The 16,571-nt window shown below is 40.5% G+C and overlaps 1 protein-coding gene across 1 annotated transcript in view; it reads right to left on the bottom strand.

The window, feature by feature from the left end:
• Positions 1-16,571, bottom strand: part of LOC115151092 (serine/threonine-protein kinase 4) — a 74,404-nt gene that overhangs the window by 10,095 nt on the left and 47,738 nt on the right. The window contains exon 10 of the mRNA XM_029695072.1: positions 8,824-8,975. Coding sequence (XP_029550932.1) covers positions 8,824-8,975 — 152 coding nt within the window. The remainder of the gene's footprint in view (positions 1-8,823; positions 8,976-16,571) is intronic.

The raw sequence follows: 16,571 nt of genomic DNA, 5'->3' as shown, positions 1-16,571 counted from the left end.
GGCGCTGTCCTCAGATAATTGCATGGTCTGCTTTCGACGTAAAGCCTATTTGAAATCTGACACTGTGGCTGGATTAAAAAGAAGTTAATCTTTAAACCGATGTATAACACTTGTATGTTTTATGAATTCTTATGAGTATTTCTGTTTTTGAATTTGGCGCGCTGCAATTTCACTGGGTGTTGTCAAATCGATCCCGTTAAAGGGATTGGCGCGCGAAGGGATCCATAAGAAGTTAAGGCCTCAGCATGCTTCAGTTCGGCTGGCGCCTAGCCGAACTCGGCTAGTTGAACTTTGAGTTTTCTCATACTCCCTTAAAAGATGTTCACTTGAAAAAAGCGGCAATTGTAGTGTTTGTCCATTTTGAGATGTCGTACCCAGTATATACACCTCATTAAAATAGTCAGAATTTATCTAAGCTAACTCAAGAAATCTGTCATTAATTTTGCCAAAGAGATCTTAGTCGCGAAAATTTACATTAAGAGGTTTGGTGCAATATTTTTCAATGAAAAAATGTGTATTAAAACAAGTCGCCTCTCGTTGAATGACAACAAAGACTATTGTAGAATCACTGCTGTTGACCAATCACAGACAAAGGGGCTTAGGCTCCGAACATCTGCTTGCCTCCAGAAGAAATGTGTGGCCGAACTGCCGAAAAAACCCTCACCGAAGTCCAAAACGAACAAAAATGTCATAATATATGCACCAACTCTACCGAACTGTTTCGGCTGGGAAGCAGGTGAAGACCTTTACACTTGTTTTGTCATGGGATGTTAATACAATCCTTGGCCTATCCAGATAGATGGTCCATCCAAGATAGTTTGGGCAACATGTTTTGTCATATTGAGATGGTAATGTAATTATTGGCCTGTCCAGACAGATCTATTCAAACAAAAGGACAGGTAGCGTAATTTCCCCTCCAGGATAGTTTGGTTGACTTGAGGAAAGTGAGGGGTTTCTTTTGGGGATAGTGCTCCCTTTCATGTGTGCTCAGAGGCACCCTTTTCTAGTGTGGGGCCTGACTATATCCACTAAATCAGGGATGGGCAAAAGTGTGTTGGCTGGGGCAAAAGTGTGACACCAATCAGGACCCCGAGGATAGGCAGTTGCCCATCCCTGCACTACACTAATATTATCAACTGCATCCAACCTAAGTGCAATATAGCAAACCAAGAAGTGTCCCATATTACATTTTTATATGCATGTCAACATCCTTTTGTTTTTCTTCTCTTTCCTCACTTCAGACACGCCAAGATTCAACATTGTCTACCCAAAACAATCAAAACAGTGGATTGCACGGCCAATATATCAGCCCACCACTGATATAGTGGTTCATTCAGGAATGACCTAATGGAGCGCATAGACAAACACTGGGAGCCCAAATCCTGTTGAAAAGGCCGTCCCAAAACCCATCTAGGAGGTCATTGCAGGCCATACATCAAGATTCAAGGACACTTGGGGGGATATTCTGACACCACCAACTCACCCGGTATTCATAGACATGGTCCTCATTGCACTACAACCTAATACAAAACACACTAACAATTTGTTAGCCTCTGGTCATTTATCACTCTGCATCTTTAGTGTAGAAAAAACACATTCACTGTAGGCTTGTAATTATACTTCAGTATTCCACAGTAACAACTGACAAAAATATCTAAAAGACACTGAAGCAGCAAACTTGGTGGAAATTAATATTTGTGTCATTGGCCACGACTGTATAGTCATGGCCAATAATATTAATATTTGTGTCATTGGCCAATGACACAAATATTAATTTCCACCAAGTTTACTGCTTCAGTGTCTAGATATTTTTGTCAGATGTTACTATGGAATACTGAAGTATAATTACAAGCATTTCATAAGTGTCAAAGTCTTTTATTGACAATTACATGAAGTTGATGATGCAAAGAGTCAATATTTGCAGTGTTGACACTTTTTCAAAACCTCTGCAAAATCCGCCCTGTCATGCTGTCAATGAACGGAAGTTTACATACACTTAGGTTGGAGTCATTAAAACTCGTTTTTCAACCACTCCACACATTTCTTGTTAAACTATAGTTTTGGCAAGTCGGATACGAAATCTACTTTGTGCATGACAAGTAATTTTTTCAACAGTCGTTTACAGAGATTATTTTACTTATAAGTCACTGTATCACAATTCTAGTGGGTCAGAAGTTTAAATATACTAAATTGACTGTGCCTTTAAACAGCGTGGAAAATTCCAGAAAATGATGTCATGACTTTAGAAGCTTCTGAAAGGCTAATTGACATCATTTGAGTTAATTGGAGGTGTACCTGTGGATTTATTTCAAGGCCTACCTTCAAACTCAATGCCTCTTTACTTGACATCATGGGAAAATCAAAAGAAATCAGCCAAGACCTCAGAAAAAAAATTGTAGACCTCCACAAGTCTGGATCTTCCTTGGAAGCAATTTCCAAAAGGCTGAAGATACCACGTTCATCTGTACAAACAATAGTACGCAAGGAAAAACGCCATGGGACCACACAGCCATCATAACACTCGGGAAGGAGATGCGTTGTCTCCTAGAGATGAACGTACTTTGATGCGAAAAGTGCAAATCAATCCCAGAACAACAGCAAAGGACCTTGTGCAGATGCTGGAGGAAACAGGTACAAAAGTATCTATATCCACAGTAAAACGAGTCCTATATCGACATAACCTGAAAGGCCGCTCAGCAAGGAAGAAGCCACTGCTCCAAATCCGCCATAAAAAAGCCAGACTACGGTGTGCAACTGCACATGAGGACAAAGATCGTACTTTTTGGAGAACAGTCCTCTGGTCTGATGAAACAAAAATAGAACTGTTGGGGATGCTGGCAAGCCGAAGATCACCATCCCAACCGTGAAGCACGGGTGTGGCAGCATCATGTTGTGGGGGTGCTTTGCTGCAGGAGGGACTGGTGCACTTAACAAAACAGATGGCATCATGATGAAAGAAAATGATATGGATATATTCAAGCAACATCTCAAGACATCAGTCAGGAAGTTAAAGCCTGGCCGCAAATGGGTCTTCCAAATGGACAATGACCCCAAACATACTTCCAAAGTTTTGGCAAAATGGCTTAAGGACAACAAAGTCAAGGTATTGGAGTGGCCATCACAAAGCCCTGATCTCAATCCTATAGAAAATATGTGGGCAGAACTGAAAAAGCGTGTGTGAGCAAGGAGACCTACAAACCTGACTCAGTTAGACCAGTTCTGTCAAGAGGAATGGGCCAGAATTCACCCAACTTATTGTGGGAAGCTTGTGGAAGGCTACCAAAAACATTTGACCCAAGTTAAACAATTTAAAGGCAATGCTACCAAATACTAATTGAGTGTATGTAAACTTCTGACCCACTTGGAATGTGATGAAAGAAATAAAAGCTGAAATAAATAATTTTCTCTACTATGATTCTGACATTTCACATTCTTAAAATAAAAAAGTGGTGATCCTATCTGACCCAAGACAGGTCATTTTTACAAGGATTAAATATCAGGAATTGTGAAAAACTAAGTTTAAATGTATTTGCCTGAGGAGTATGTAAACTTCCAACTTCAACTGTATGTATGCATACATATACTATTTTCTACATTATAAAATAATAGTGAAGACATCACAACTATGAAATAAAACATATGGAATCATGCAGTAACCAAAAAAGTGTTGAAGAAATCAAAATATATTTTATATTCTTCAAATAGCCACCCTTTGCCTTGATGACACCTTTGCACATTCTTGGCATTCTCTCAACCAGCTTCATGAGGTAGTCACCTGGAATGCATTTCAATTAACAGGTGTGCCTTGTTAAAACGTAATTTGTGATATTTCTTTCCTTCTTAATGCATTTGAGCCAATCAGTTGTGTTGTGACAAGGTAGGGGTGGTATACAGAAGATGGCCCTATTTGGTAAAAGACCAAGTCCATATTATGGCAAGAACAGCTCAAATAAGACATGAAGACGAAGTTCAGTCAATCCAGAAGTTTTCAAGAACTTTGAAAGCTTCAAGTGCAGTCGCAAAAACCATCAACCACTATGATGAAACTAGCTCTCATGAGGACCGCCACAGGAAAAGAAGAGTTAACTCTGCTTCAGTTACTAACCTCAGAAATTGCTAGCTAAATAAATGCTTCAGAGTTCAAGTAACAGACATCTCAACATCAACTGTTCGAACGTGACTGCGTGAATCAGGCCTTCATGGTTGAATTGCTGCAAAGAAACCACTACTAAAGGACACCAAGAAGAGACTTGCTTGGGCCAAGAAACACAAGCAATGGACATTTGACCGGTGGAAATCTGTCCTTTGGCCTGATGAATCCAAATTTGAATTTGTAAGTCGCTCTGGATAAGAGCGTCTGCTAAATGACTTAAATGTAAATGTAAATGAGATTTTTGGTTCCAACTTCCGTGTCTAGAGTAGGTGAATGGAGGATCTCCACGCGTGGTTCCCACCGTGAATCATAGAGGAGGTGTGATGTGTGCGGGTGCTTTGCTGGTGACACTGTCTGATTTATTTAGAATTCAAGGCACACTTAACCAGCATGGCTACCACAGCATTCTGCAGCGATATGCCATCCCATCTAATTTGCGCTTAGTGGGACTATCATTTGTTTTTCAACAGGACAATGACCCAACACACCTCCAGGCTGTGTAAGGGCTATTTTACCAAGAAGGAGAGTGATATAGTGCTGCATCAGATGACATGGCCTCCACAATCACCCGACCTCAAACCAATTGAGATGGTTTGGGATGAATTGGTCCGCAGAGTGAAGGAAAAGCAGCCAATAAATGCTCAGCATATGTGGGAACTCCTTCAAGACTGTTGGAAAAGCATTCCAGGTGAAGCTGGTTGAGAGAATGCAAAGCTGTCATCAAAGCAAAGGGTGGCCACTTTGTAGAATCTAAAATCTAAAACATTTTGATTTATTTAACACTTTTTTGGTTACTACATGATTCCATATGGGTTATTTAATATTTTGGATATCTTCACTACTATTCTACAATGTAGAAAATAGTACAAATAGAGAAACACCCTGGAATGAGTTGGTGTGTTCAAACTTTTGACTGGTACTGAATTTTTATTTTTAAATCATGAGAGTTTATGTCCGCTGGTTCTCATTGGTCTCGTCTCCTTCGCTCCTTCTGTGCTGTAGGCACCCACCCATTTACACCAGAGATCTGTATATAATGATGAGATGCTTGTGTCTCGCACTAACAATGTCCCGAAGGCAGGAAGGCAGGCGACAAACTTAGGTCCACAATAAGCCCATTGCAAATGACTTTGTAGATAACTACTTTATTGCGAAGAAGTATACTTACTATGCCTGTGATATGTGGTTGTCCCACCTTGCTATCTTAAGATTAATGCACTAACTAAGTCGCACTGGATAACAGAGCCTGCTAAATGACAAAAATGTTAACGTAAAATTTAGAAAACACATTGGGCATCTTCTGGACAGATTTTGGCGAGATTGACACTTCTCGCTTCGCCTCTTCCTCTCCGTTTACACACACACCAATCACCTGGCACTCACAACAGCAAAGATGAGCGTTAACTTCTTCATCTGACAAACAGTTTGAACTCGCTATTTGCATTTGAGGTTTGGTCCAACAGAATTGGTCACATGGACAAACACAGAGACATTATTTTACTGTAATAGAGGAGAACCTTTGTAACAATACCCTTTTTATGTCTCAACTACTCAAATGTTGCAGCATTTTAGCCAAAGACTTATTAGCTGTCTAGTCTGTGTCTTATAAATGGGCAATAAGCATAAAACACAATTATATAAGGAATTGGCAACTCATTCTGAGAAATAAGATAGGCCACTTGATTTCAACAGCTGAACAAAGTGGACAGGCTAGCATGCTGTTCAAACAGTTGGATAGAAGGGTGTGTTCATAACAATTCAATTGTTCTGCCTTGTTAGCTAGCAAATAGATCCAAGTTGGCTAAACCTTAAATATAAAGATTAGCTGGCTACTCACTAGCACGTGCCTTGTGCTTGAGATCGCTTATGAGACCTGTGTTCATTTTCTGTAATGCCTGCTACAAGAAGTTAGTCATTATTAGTGAATGTGCATCAAGCATAGTTCTGGTTAAATTTGTAACAAAAAGGGCATTTTTATAGACAGACTTGAAAGCCAGATGTGATTATTGCGAAAAAGCAGGTTAAACTATTTTGATAAAATATTACGATTATTAGTGGGCTTTATGGTTGTGGAAGGCTTATACTTAGCCTAGGTATAATTTCACAGACCCTGAATTCTTTAGATTATTGCTGACCGTTTGAAATGCAATGTATTTTACCTTTAACAATACAGGGGTTTTTTTCTCTTTTTTTTATGTATGAAGATATATTTTGTGAATCGTCCATAAGTTTGAAAAAAAAAAATTGTGATATGATTTTTAGGCCGTATTGACCAGCTCTAGGGTAAATGGTGACTTCAGAACCAAAATGGGGGGACAAAAACATAGGCTACATTGCTGCTGCCCCCCCCCCATTGTTTTGCCCTTTTCTCCCCAATTTTGTGATATCCAATTGGTAGTTAGTCTTGTCCTATCGCTGCAACCCCCGTACGGACTCGGGAGAGTCGAAGGTCGAGAGCCATGCGCCCTCCGAAACATAACCCTGCCAAGGCGCACTGCTTCTTGACACACTGCTCGTTTAATCCGGAAGCCAGCCGCACCAATGTGTCGGAGGAAACACCGTACAACTGGCAACCGTGTCAGCGTGCATGAACCCGGCACACCACAGGAGTCGCTAGAGAGCGATGGGACAAGGATATCCCGGCCAGCCAAACCCTCCCCTAACCCGGACGATGCTAGGCCAATTGTGCGCCGCCTCATGGTCTCCTGGTCACGGCCGGCTGCGACACAGCCTGGTATCGAACCCGGGTCTGTAGTGACGCCTCAAACACTGAGATGCAGTGCCTTAACCCTTGCGCCACTCGGGAGGCCCCACGATATTACTTTTTGTCCTTATGGCCAAGCTCTAGCCCCTCCCCCAAAAAGTATTAATTGTAATTTAAATGCGGATTTATCGTTATCGCATAAAAATTCCATTTATCGTAGTAGGGATTTTTCTCCATATCGCCCAGCCTCAGCAACTACCCAGCGTAGATATTCCAAGGCCAAGCAAAATAGGCCACCCCAAAATAGTGTCCAGTGGAGAATGGGGTGGCATGTGAAAACCATTGTCATGGATTATTAGCCACGGCTCATACCTTCCTTTACATGGTGTGTTCAGAGTAGGAGTGTTTGGAGACAAAAACGTTGTCATTCGTAATCTCGCTCTCATGCATAATGCAGATAAACGTTATCCCCCAGCTGTTCTAGCACACATTCATCCATTGGTGTAACTTAAGCTAACAGCATGGCCACTCTCTGCACCTGTTCTGCTTCCTAGTGAGTTAACCACCATCATTTCATAAAGCAGACTGCCCGCAGGCTAAGTCTGTAGCGACATCATGGCCAGTGTTTCCCAACCATTTCCTCGAGGACCACCAGATATTTGTTGTAGCCCTGATCTTCCACATCAGATTCAACTAGTTAATGGCTTGATTTCTTTGGTAGACTAGTTGAATGAAGTGTATCAGGGCTGCAACAAACATTTTAAAAGGCCGGTGGTCTCAGAAGAGAAGGTTGATATAGGCCTACACATTACCTTGCCTGAATTTTTATTGCAAAAGCCCTCTCTTGAACCACATGGTCCCTTAAAAGTAGTCTAGATATTCTGTCTCCCTCATGCAATGTGGAAAACACCAAAGTCCACTGTGATGTCTTACAGCCGTCTTAACCGTCAGACATTAACGTATTGAAGCCACGCAAACAAAATCAAGGCAATACAGGCAAAAATAGTTTGTACGACAGGTCTATATTTAGATCCAGTGCAAATTAGGCTAGCTTCATCTAGCCTATAGTAAAGACCCCAGTCATCATGACACTTCAAAGAACGACCAAGCTGGACTGATCAAACCAAAATGCTGCATATCGCATCCTCATCTCCAAGTCTAATTTGCAGCTACTGACCCAATTCTGTTGGGTTTTGAAAGAAATGTGATGTTTGCATTGTCCAATTGAAGACATTGCCGCTGCTCGTGCTGCCAGTGTAAGTAACTTCTGGAGTTACTAGACGGTTACTAGACGGCCTGTCAGTCTGTTTTAACACAACAAAACGAGAACAACAAATACGTCCAGCGTGACACAGCAAGAGAGCAAAACTGCTGGCTCAAGGATGCAACAACAGGTCTACTCTTTTCACTGCTGAGATGTTCCATACCCCTCATCTGTGTGGCCGGCGCACTTAAACTAAACAGAATGTGTAGGCAAGGGATGGAGTTGTAAAAAATAAGACTTACCCTGCACTACATCCTTGGTGTAGGCTTAATCCAACTGTTGATGCTAAACATTGTACCTTATATGTTGAGTTTAAGTCATGAGATTCAATAAGTGAACTCATTGGGCAGTTTACCAGAATGATTAAGCCTAGTACTGGAATAAAAAGCATTTAAGGAAATTCTCAGTTGAGCATGTTTTTCAGTCCAGGAATAGACTTAATCTGTGTCTGAGAAACCAGCCCATAGGGTGTATTCTAATTCATTGGGGTGAAATCTAATTCTAGCTCATCAGGGGATTTAGTTAATTGGAAGAAATGTCAATAATACTTAGTTGACCGTTAAGCACGCCATAACTTGCATGACTCCATCACGTTGTAGTTCATTTTGAGATACTGAGCCGCGTAGGTTAAAACAATGACAGTTCTATAGGAAGTAGAAGAATGGCTTACTAGAGGCATCGGCATCATGTCACTTAACTTACCACCTCTAGGTCCCCCTCCGCAGGCAGTTTGCGGTTGTCAGCGTTGTGTCCTGGGTCTTCTCCACTGTCGTCGTGACAGTTGGCCTCCTTCTCTTTCTGCTCAAAGTACTCCAGGAAGGACGGCTTGGCGGGCTGCATGGTCTCATCTCTCCCTAGACATGCACCGAAACAACACGGGTGTCAGTGACTCCAACGTTCAAGAAGACAGTTCACGTTCATATTTCATACAGTTTCATAAGGGAGAACTCTATAGATATAACAGGGCCGTTTTCATGCAACCAAACATAATATTTGCATTCAAATGGTTTGAATCCCCATGGACCTGTATTGATGAAAGGGAAGATAATGGTGATCAAAGAGACATTTTGAAGAGAGGAAAGTATTGAGTAATATGGTGTTACTCACTCCTATAGGAATCATTGTAGTGACCATCAAAACCCCCAGGACTACAATCACACGAACCAGCTTACAGAAGAAAAATACCTTTAATTAAATGCTATGTCTAGTGTTAAGAAATGGTCTTTATCTATATGGTCATATGATGCCTGTACCCCGCTTCCACTGGCGTATCATTAATTCAGCCATTTCCTTACCGTCTCCCTGGTCTCTTACAATAGCAGATTTGGTCCATTTGTACAGGAAGAAGAGATAAGCTCCCCACCGTAGAGAAACGTTTTGCAACAAAAAGCTAAAACAAAGCATTTCTTATTGAACAGGTTTAAGATAACTAAAACAGGAACGGACTTTTTTCTTCTCGATGCGTTTTCTGCCTTTTCTTGCCTACTGAACATAACCCAGCACACTACATCCAGTTTGAATAAACTACCATTGGTAGGTTATGGAATATTTTCTGACCAAACTGTGTCCCTGTGGCTCGTTTGACAGGGTTGTACTGTATGCTACATTACAATTACATCCACCCCAACATCTTTACTATACTCTCCATGCAGGATCCCTCTCAAACCTCAGTAAAAGCTTTACATACTCATGTTCAGTAGGCACAAAACAGAATAACATTTGGAGAGGAACTAGGCTACCTGGCCTAGAGCAATAAAAAAAATGCCCTAATCATGAATAACACCCTGATGCTCCCTTTCCTTACAGTAACATGAAAGATGTGCCTTCCCCAACTGACACAAACACATTTTAACTTTACTGAAATAACATGAAGGACACACCGGACTGTGAACCATTTTAAGACAATATGCGTAAATTTCACCCAAAATCAAAGTCAGATGATTCCACAAAGCACTCTAGGCCAACCAAGTTGAGAGACCACCCCAGAGTTGACTTAACTCAGAAGTACTACCGGTTAAAAGTTTTAGAACAACTACTCATTCAAGGGTATTTCTTCGTTTATTTTTTACTATTTTCTACATTGTAAAATAGTGAAGACATTAAAACTATGATATACAACATTTGGAATCATGCAGTAACCAAAAAAACTAATCAAAATATATTTTATATTTGAGATTCTTCAAATAGCCACCCTTTGCCATGATGACAGCTTTGCACATTATTGGCATTCTCTCAACCAGCTTCATGAGGTAGTCACCTGGAATGCATTTCAATTAACAGGTGTGCCTTGTTAAAATGTAATTTGTGGAATTTCTTCCCTTCTTAATGCATTTGAGCCAATCAGTTGTGTTGTGACAAGGTAGGGGTGGTATACAGAAGATAGCCCTATTTGGTAAAAGACCAAGTCCATATTATGGCAAGAACAGCTCAAATAAGAAAAGAGAAATGACAGTCCATCATTGCCTGAATACATGAAGGTCAGTCAAAATGGAAAATTTCAAGAACTTCGAAAATGCAGTCGCAAAAAACATCAAGAGCTATATTGAAAGTGGCTCTCATTAGGACCGTCACAGGAATGGAAGACCCCGAGTTACCTTTGCTGCAAAGGATAAGTTCATTACACACATTACTAGTCTCAGAAATTGCAGCCCAAATAAATGCTTCAGAGTTTAGGTAACAGACACATCTCAACATCAACTGTTCAGAGGAGACTGTGTGAAATCAGGCCTTCATGGTCAAATTGCAGCAAAGAAACCACTACAATTTGGACACCAATAAGAAGAGACTTGCTTGGGCCAAGAAACATGAGCAATGGACATTAGATCAGTGGAAAATTGTCCTTTGCTCTGGAGTCCAAATTGAAGATTTTTGGTTCTACCCGGCATGTCTTTGTGAGACGCGGTGTGGGTGAACGAATGTTCTCCGCATGTGTATTTCCCACCGTAAAGCATGGAGGAGGTGGTGTTATGGTGTGGGGGTGCTTTGCTGGTGACACTGTCAGTGATTTATTTAGAATTAAAGGCACACATAACCAGCCTGGCTACCACAGCAATCTGCAGCGACACGCCATCCCATTTGGGCTTAGTGGGACTATCATTTGTTTTTCAACAGGACAATGACCCAACACACCTCCAGGCTGTGTAAGGCCTATTTTACCAAGAAGGAGAGTGATGGAGTGCTGCATCAGATGACCTGGCCTCCACAATCTCCCAACCTCAACCAAATTGAGATGGCTTGCGATGAGTCGGACTGCAGAGTGAAAGAAAAGCAGCCAACAAGTGATCAGCTTATGTGGGAACTCCTTCAAGACAGTTGGAAAAGCATTCCAGGTGAAGCTGGTTGAGAGAATGCCAAGCGTGTGCAAAGCTGTCATCAAGGCGGCAGGTAGGCTAGTGGTTAGAGCGTTGGACTAGTAATCAAAAGGTTGCAAGATCGAATTCCCGAGCTGGCAAGGTAAAAATCTGACGTTCTGCCCTTGAACAAGGCAGTTAACCCATTGTTCCTAGGCCGCCATTGAAAATAAGAATTTGTTCGTAACTGACTTGTCTAGTTAATTAAAGGTAAAATACATAAATAAATAAAGGCAAAGGGTGGCTATTTGAAGAATCAAATATAAAATATATTTTTATTTGTTTAACACTTTTTTTGGTTACTACAAATTCCATGTGTTATTTCATAGTTTAGATGTCTTCACTATTCATTCTACAATGTAGAAAATAGTAAAAATAAAGAAAAACACTTGAATGAGTAGGTGTTCTAAAACTTTTGACCGGTAGTGTTGATACCAGGCACCACTAAAGTCCAGCAGTGGGACATCTTCACTGGGGATAATATAAATTCTTTAACCCATCTTAAGATAAAACAGGGAGAACAAATCCCAGGGATTTGATTCCTGGCCACACAGCATCAGAGGGTCTTCTGCTGAGCATTGTGGGGGAGAGAGGGAGAGCAGATGAGTGGTGAAAATGACAGACTGTTCAGATTCCAGCATCTAAGCAAACTTTGCTTATTGTTCTCCATGCACAGAAATTATATCCTACATGTGCACACTTGAGAAGAAACATACTGGAAGTGTCATTTTGGATTCATCAGTAATCATAGCCAATATATTAAAATGTGTGTCACTGAATAACTTTTTTTTTTAAAAGGATTGGAAAGTTAAGTTCTGAGATGAAGCAATTCGAAAGTAATTTAATTAACTGACCAAAATGTTTAAATGTAATTAATGAGTGAGAGAAATTAGTTACTCAAACAATTACTCATATTTGACGAGTGATTTTGAATTTTGTTAGCGGCTTAATTTCTAGCTTGTGTGTCAATCGCAGGACTATGATGGTGTAAAAGGAATAGCCTTCTCATTCCTATAGCCCCATTAGAGAAAATCAATAGGCCTAACTTATTCTGGGCAGCTGACTCCAAGACCAAAGACTTACATGGGGTAAGATATCCAGATTGGAGAGGGACTTCCATTTTGGTGGATAAAGGTCATTCTTACACATTCATTTGTTAATGTCACCTTAACAGCTCTGAGGAGGAATCTATACTAACTGGATTCTTTTCCATTAGGGATGAGAAGGAGAATGTGAGCAAGCCCAGGATTAGCCGATTGATCGCTTAGCTGAAACCAGAGATACCAGGTTGGTACTCTAAAGGCCATCTGTACAGGGCATTATGTCTGATCTGTTTTTTTGGGGTACGTTACCGATTCTTTGGTGGGGGGTGGGAACTAAATCTAAATCTATTTTATATTTGAAATTCTTCAAAGTAGCCACCCTTTGACTTGATGACAGCTTTGCACATTCTTGGCAATCTCTTAACCAGCTTCATGAGTAATGCTTTTCCAACAGTCTTGAAGGAGTTCCCACATATGCTGAGCACTTGTTGACTGCTTTTCCTGCACTCTGCGGTCCAACTCATCCCAAACCATCTCAATTGTGTTGAGGTCTGGTGATTGTGGAGGCCAGGTCATCTGATGCAGCACTCCATCACTCTCCTTGGTCAAATAGCCTTACACAGGCTGGAGGTGTTTTGGGTCATTGTCCTGTTGAAAAACAAATGATAGTGGGACTAAGCGCAAACCAGATGGGATGGCGTATCGCTGCAGAATGCTGTGGTAGCCATGCTGGTTAAGTGTGCCTTGAATTCTAAATAAAATCACTAACAGTGTCACCAGCATAGCACCCACACACCATCACACCTCTTCCTCCATGCTTCACAGTTGGAACCACATATGCGGAGATCATCCATTCACCTACTCTGCATCTCACAAAGACACGGCGGAAGGAACCAAAAATCTCAAATTTGGACTCATCAGACCAAAGGACAGATTTCCACGGTCTAATGTCCATTGCTTGTGCTTCTTGGACCAAGCAAGCAAGCCTCTTCTTCTTACTGGTGTCCTTTAGTAGTAGTTTCTTTGCAGCAGCTCAACCATGAAGGCCTGATTTACACAGTCTCCTCTGAACAGTTGTTGAGATGTCTGTTTATTTATTATTATTTTTTATTTTTTTTGATTCACCTTTATTTAACCAGGTAGGCTAGTTGAGAACAAGTTTGTCATTTGCAACTGCGACCTGGCCAAGATAAAGCAAAGTAGTTTGACACATACAACAACACAGCTTTATCTTGGCCAGGTCACAGTTGCAAATGACAAACTTGTTCTCAACTAGCCTACCTGGTTAAATAAAGGTGAAATATAATTTAAAAAATTAAAAATAAACAGACACATGGAATAAACAAACATACAATCAATAATACAGTAGAAAAATCTATAAACAGCATGTGCAAATGAGGTAGGATAAGAGTGGTAAGGCAATAAATAGGCCATGGTGGCGAAGTAATTAAAATATAGCAATTAAACACTGGAATGGTAGGGTGTGCGTCTGCTAAATGACTCAAATGTAATGAATGTGCAAGTAGAGATACTGGGGTGGAAAGGAGCAAGATAAATAAATAAATACAGTATGGGGATGAGGTAGATTGAATGGGCTATTTACAGATGAGCTATGTACAGGTGCAGTGATCTGTGAGCTGCTCTGACAGCTGGTGCTTAAAGCTAGTGAGGGAGGTAAGAGTCTCCAGCTTCAGAGATTTTTGCAGTTTGTTCCAGTCATTGGCAGCAGAGAACTGGAAGGAGAGGCGGCCAAAGGAAGAATTGGCTTTGGGGGTGACCAGTGAGATATACCTGCTGGAGCGCGTGCTACGGGTGGGTGCTGCTATGGTGACCAGTGAGCTGAGATAAGGCGGGGCTTTACCTAGCAGAGACTTGTAGATGACCTGGAGCCAGTGGGTTTGGCGACAAGTATGAAGCGAGGGCCAGCCAACGAGAGCATACAGGTCGCAGTTACTTGAACGCCGTGAAGCATTTATTTGAGCTGCAATCTGAGGTGCAGTTAACGCTAATGAAATAATCCTCTGCAGCAGAGGTAACTGGGTCTTCCTTCCCTGTGGTGGTCCTCATGAGAGCCAGTTTCATCATAGTACTTGATGGTTTTTGAGACTGCACTTGAAGAAACTTTTAAAGTTCTTGAAATTTTCCAGATTGACTGACATTCATGTGTTAAAGTAATTATGGACTGTCGTTTCTCTTTGATAATTTGAGCTGTTCTTGCCATAATATGGACTTGGTCTTTTACCAAATAGGCCCATCTTCTGTATACCACCCCTACCTTGTCACAACACAACTGATTGTCTCAAACGCATTAAGGAAAGAAATTCGACAAGTTAACTTTTAACAAGGCACACCTGTTAATTGAAATGCATTCCAGGTGACTACCTCATGAAGCTAGTTGAGAGAATGCCAAGACTATGCAAAGCGGTCATCAAAGCAAAGGGTGGCACTTTGAAGAATCTCAAATATAAAATATTTGATTTATTTAACACTCTTTTTTGGTTACTACATGATTCCATATGTATTATTTCATAGTTTTGATGTCTTCACTATTATTCTACTCTGTAGAAAATAGTAAAAATAAAGAAAAACCCTTAAATTAGTAGGTGTGTCCAAACTTATGGCTGGTACTGTATCTGCCAATATACAGTTTTACAGCAGGGACAAAGTGTAATTTTCCCACACTGAATTCTCTTGCCATCCAAAACAGTAAGTGTCCAATAACTTTGCTTGAAATGTTGACTTCATATACTTTGCCATCAGAAAATTTACAAATTAATAAAAATTAAAAGCTGAAATGTCTTCAGTCAATAAGTATTCAACCCCTTTGTTATGGCATGGCTAAATAAATTAAGGAGTAAGCATTTGCTTAACTGGTCACATAATAAGTTGCATAGACTCACTGTGTGCAATAATAGTGTTTAACATGATTTTTGAATGACTACCTCATCTCTGTACCCCGCACAACCCCACACATACAATTACTGGTGTGGTTCCTCAGTCAAGCAGCGAATTTCAAACACAGATTCAACCATAAAGACCAGGGAGGTTTTCCAATGCCTCACAAAGAGCACCGATTGGTAGGTGAAAAAAATAAATAAGCAATAATTGAATATCCCTTTGAGCATGGTGAAGTTATTTATTACACTTTGGATGATGTATTAATACATGCAGTCGCTACAAAGACAGAGGCGTCCTTCCTAACTCAGTTGTTGGAGAGGAAGGAAACAGCTCTCGGATTTCATCACGAGGCAAACGGTGACTTCAAAACAGTTAAGAGTTTAATGACTGTGATAGGAGAAAACTGAGGACGGATCAACAACGTTGTTACACCACAACACTAACCTAAATGACAGAGTGAAAAGAATGAAGCCTGTATAGAATAGAAATATTCCAAAACATGCATCCTGTTTGCAATGAGGCACTAAAGCAAAAAATGTGACAAAAAAAAAAGTACTTTACGTCCTGAATACAATGCGATACGTTTAGGGCAAATCCAACTCTTCAAAATGTCAAGCATGATGGTGGCTGCATCATGGTATGTTTTTTTTTGATAAAAACACAAGGCCAAATATACACTGGGGTTTCTTACCAAGACGGCACTGAATGTTCTTGAGTTGTCTAGTTACTGTTCTGACTTAAATCGGCTTGAAAATCTTGAAAAATGGTTGTCTAGCAATGATCAACATGACAGAACTTAAAATTATTCTTTTTTAACAATAATGTGCATATTTTGTACAATCCAGGTGTGCAAAGCTATTAGAGACTTACCCAAAGACTCACAGCTGTAATCGCTGCCAAAATGTGATTCTAACATGTATTGACTCATGGGTGTGAAAACTTATGTAAATGAGATTTCTGTATTTCATTTCAATAAATTAGCAAAAATTTCTAAAAACATGTTTTCACTTTGTAATTATAGGGTATTATGTGTAGATGGATCAGAAAAAGAAAAAAAATTCAATTCAGACTAACAACAAAATGTGGAATAAATCAAGCGGTATGAATATTTTCTGAAGGCACCGTATTTTCTGAAGGTAACGACATCATGAGAATGGCC

Source organism: Salmo trutta, chromosome 16, assembly GCF_901001165.1.
Source record: "Salmo trutta chromosome 16, fSalTru1.1, whole genome shotgun sequence".
Classification (NCBI taxonomy): Eukaryota; Metazoa; Chordata; class Actinopteri; order Salmoniformes; family Salmonidae; genus Salmo; species Salmo trutta.
This window is presented reverse-complemented; position numbering and strand designations above follow the sequence as displayed.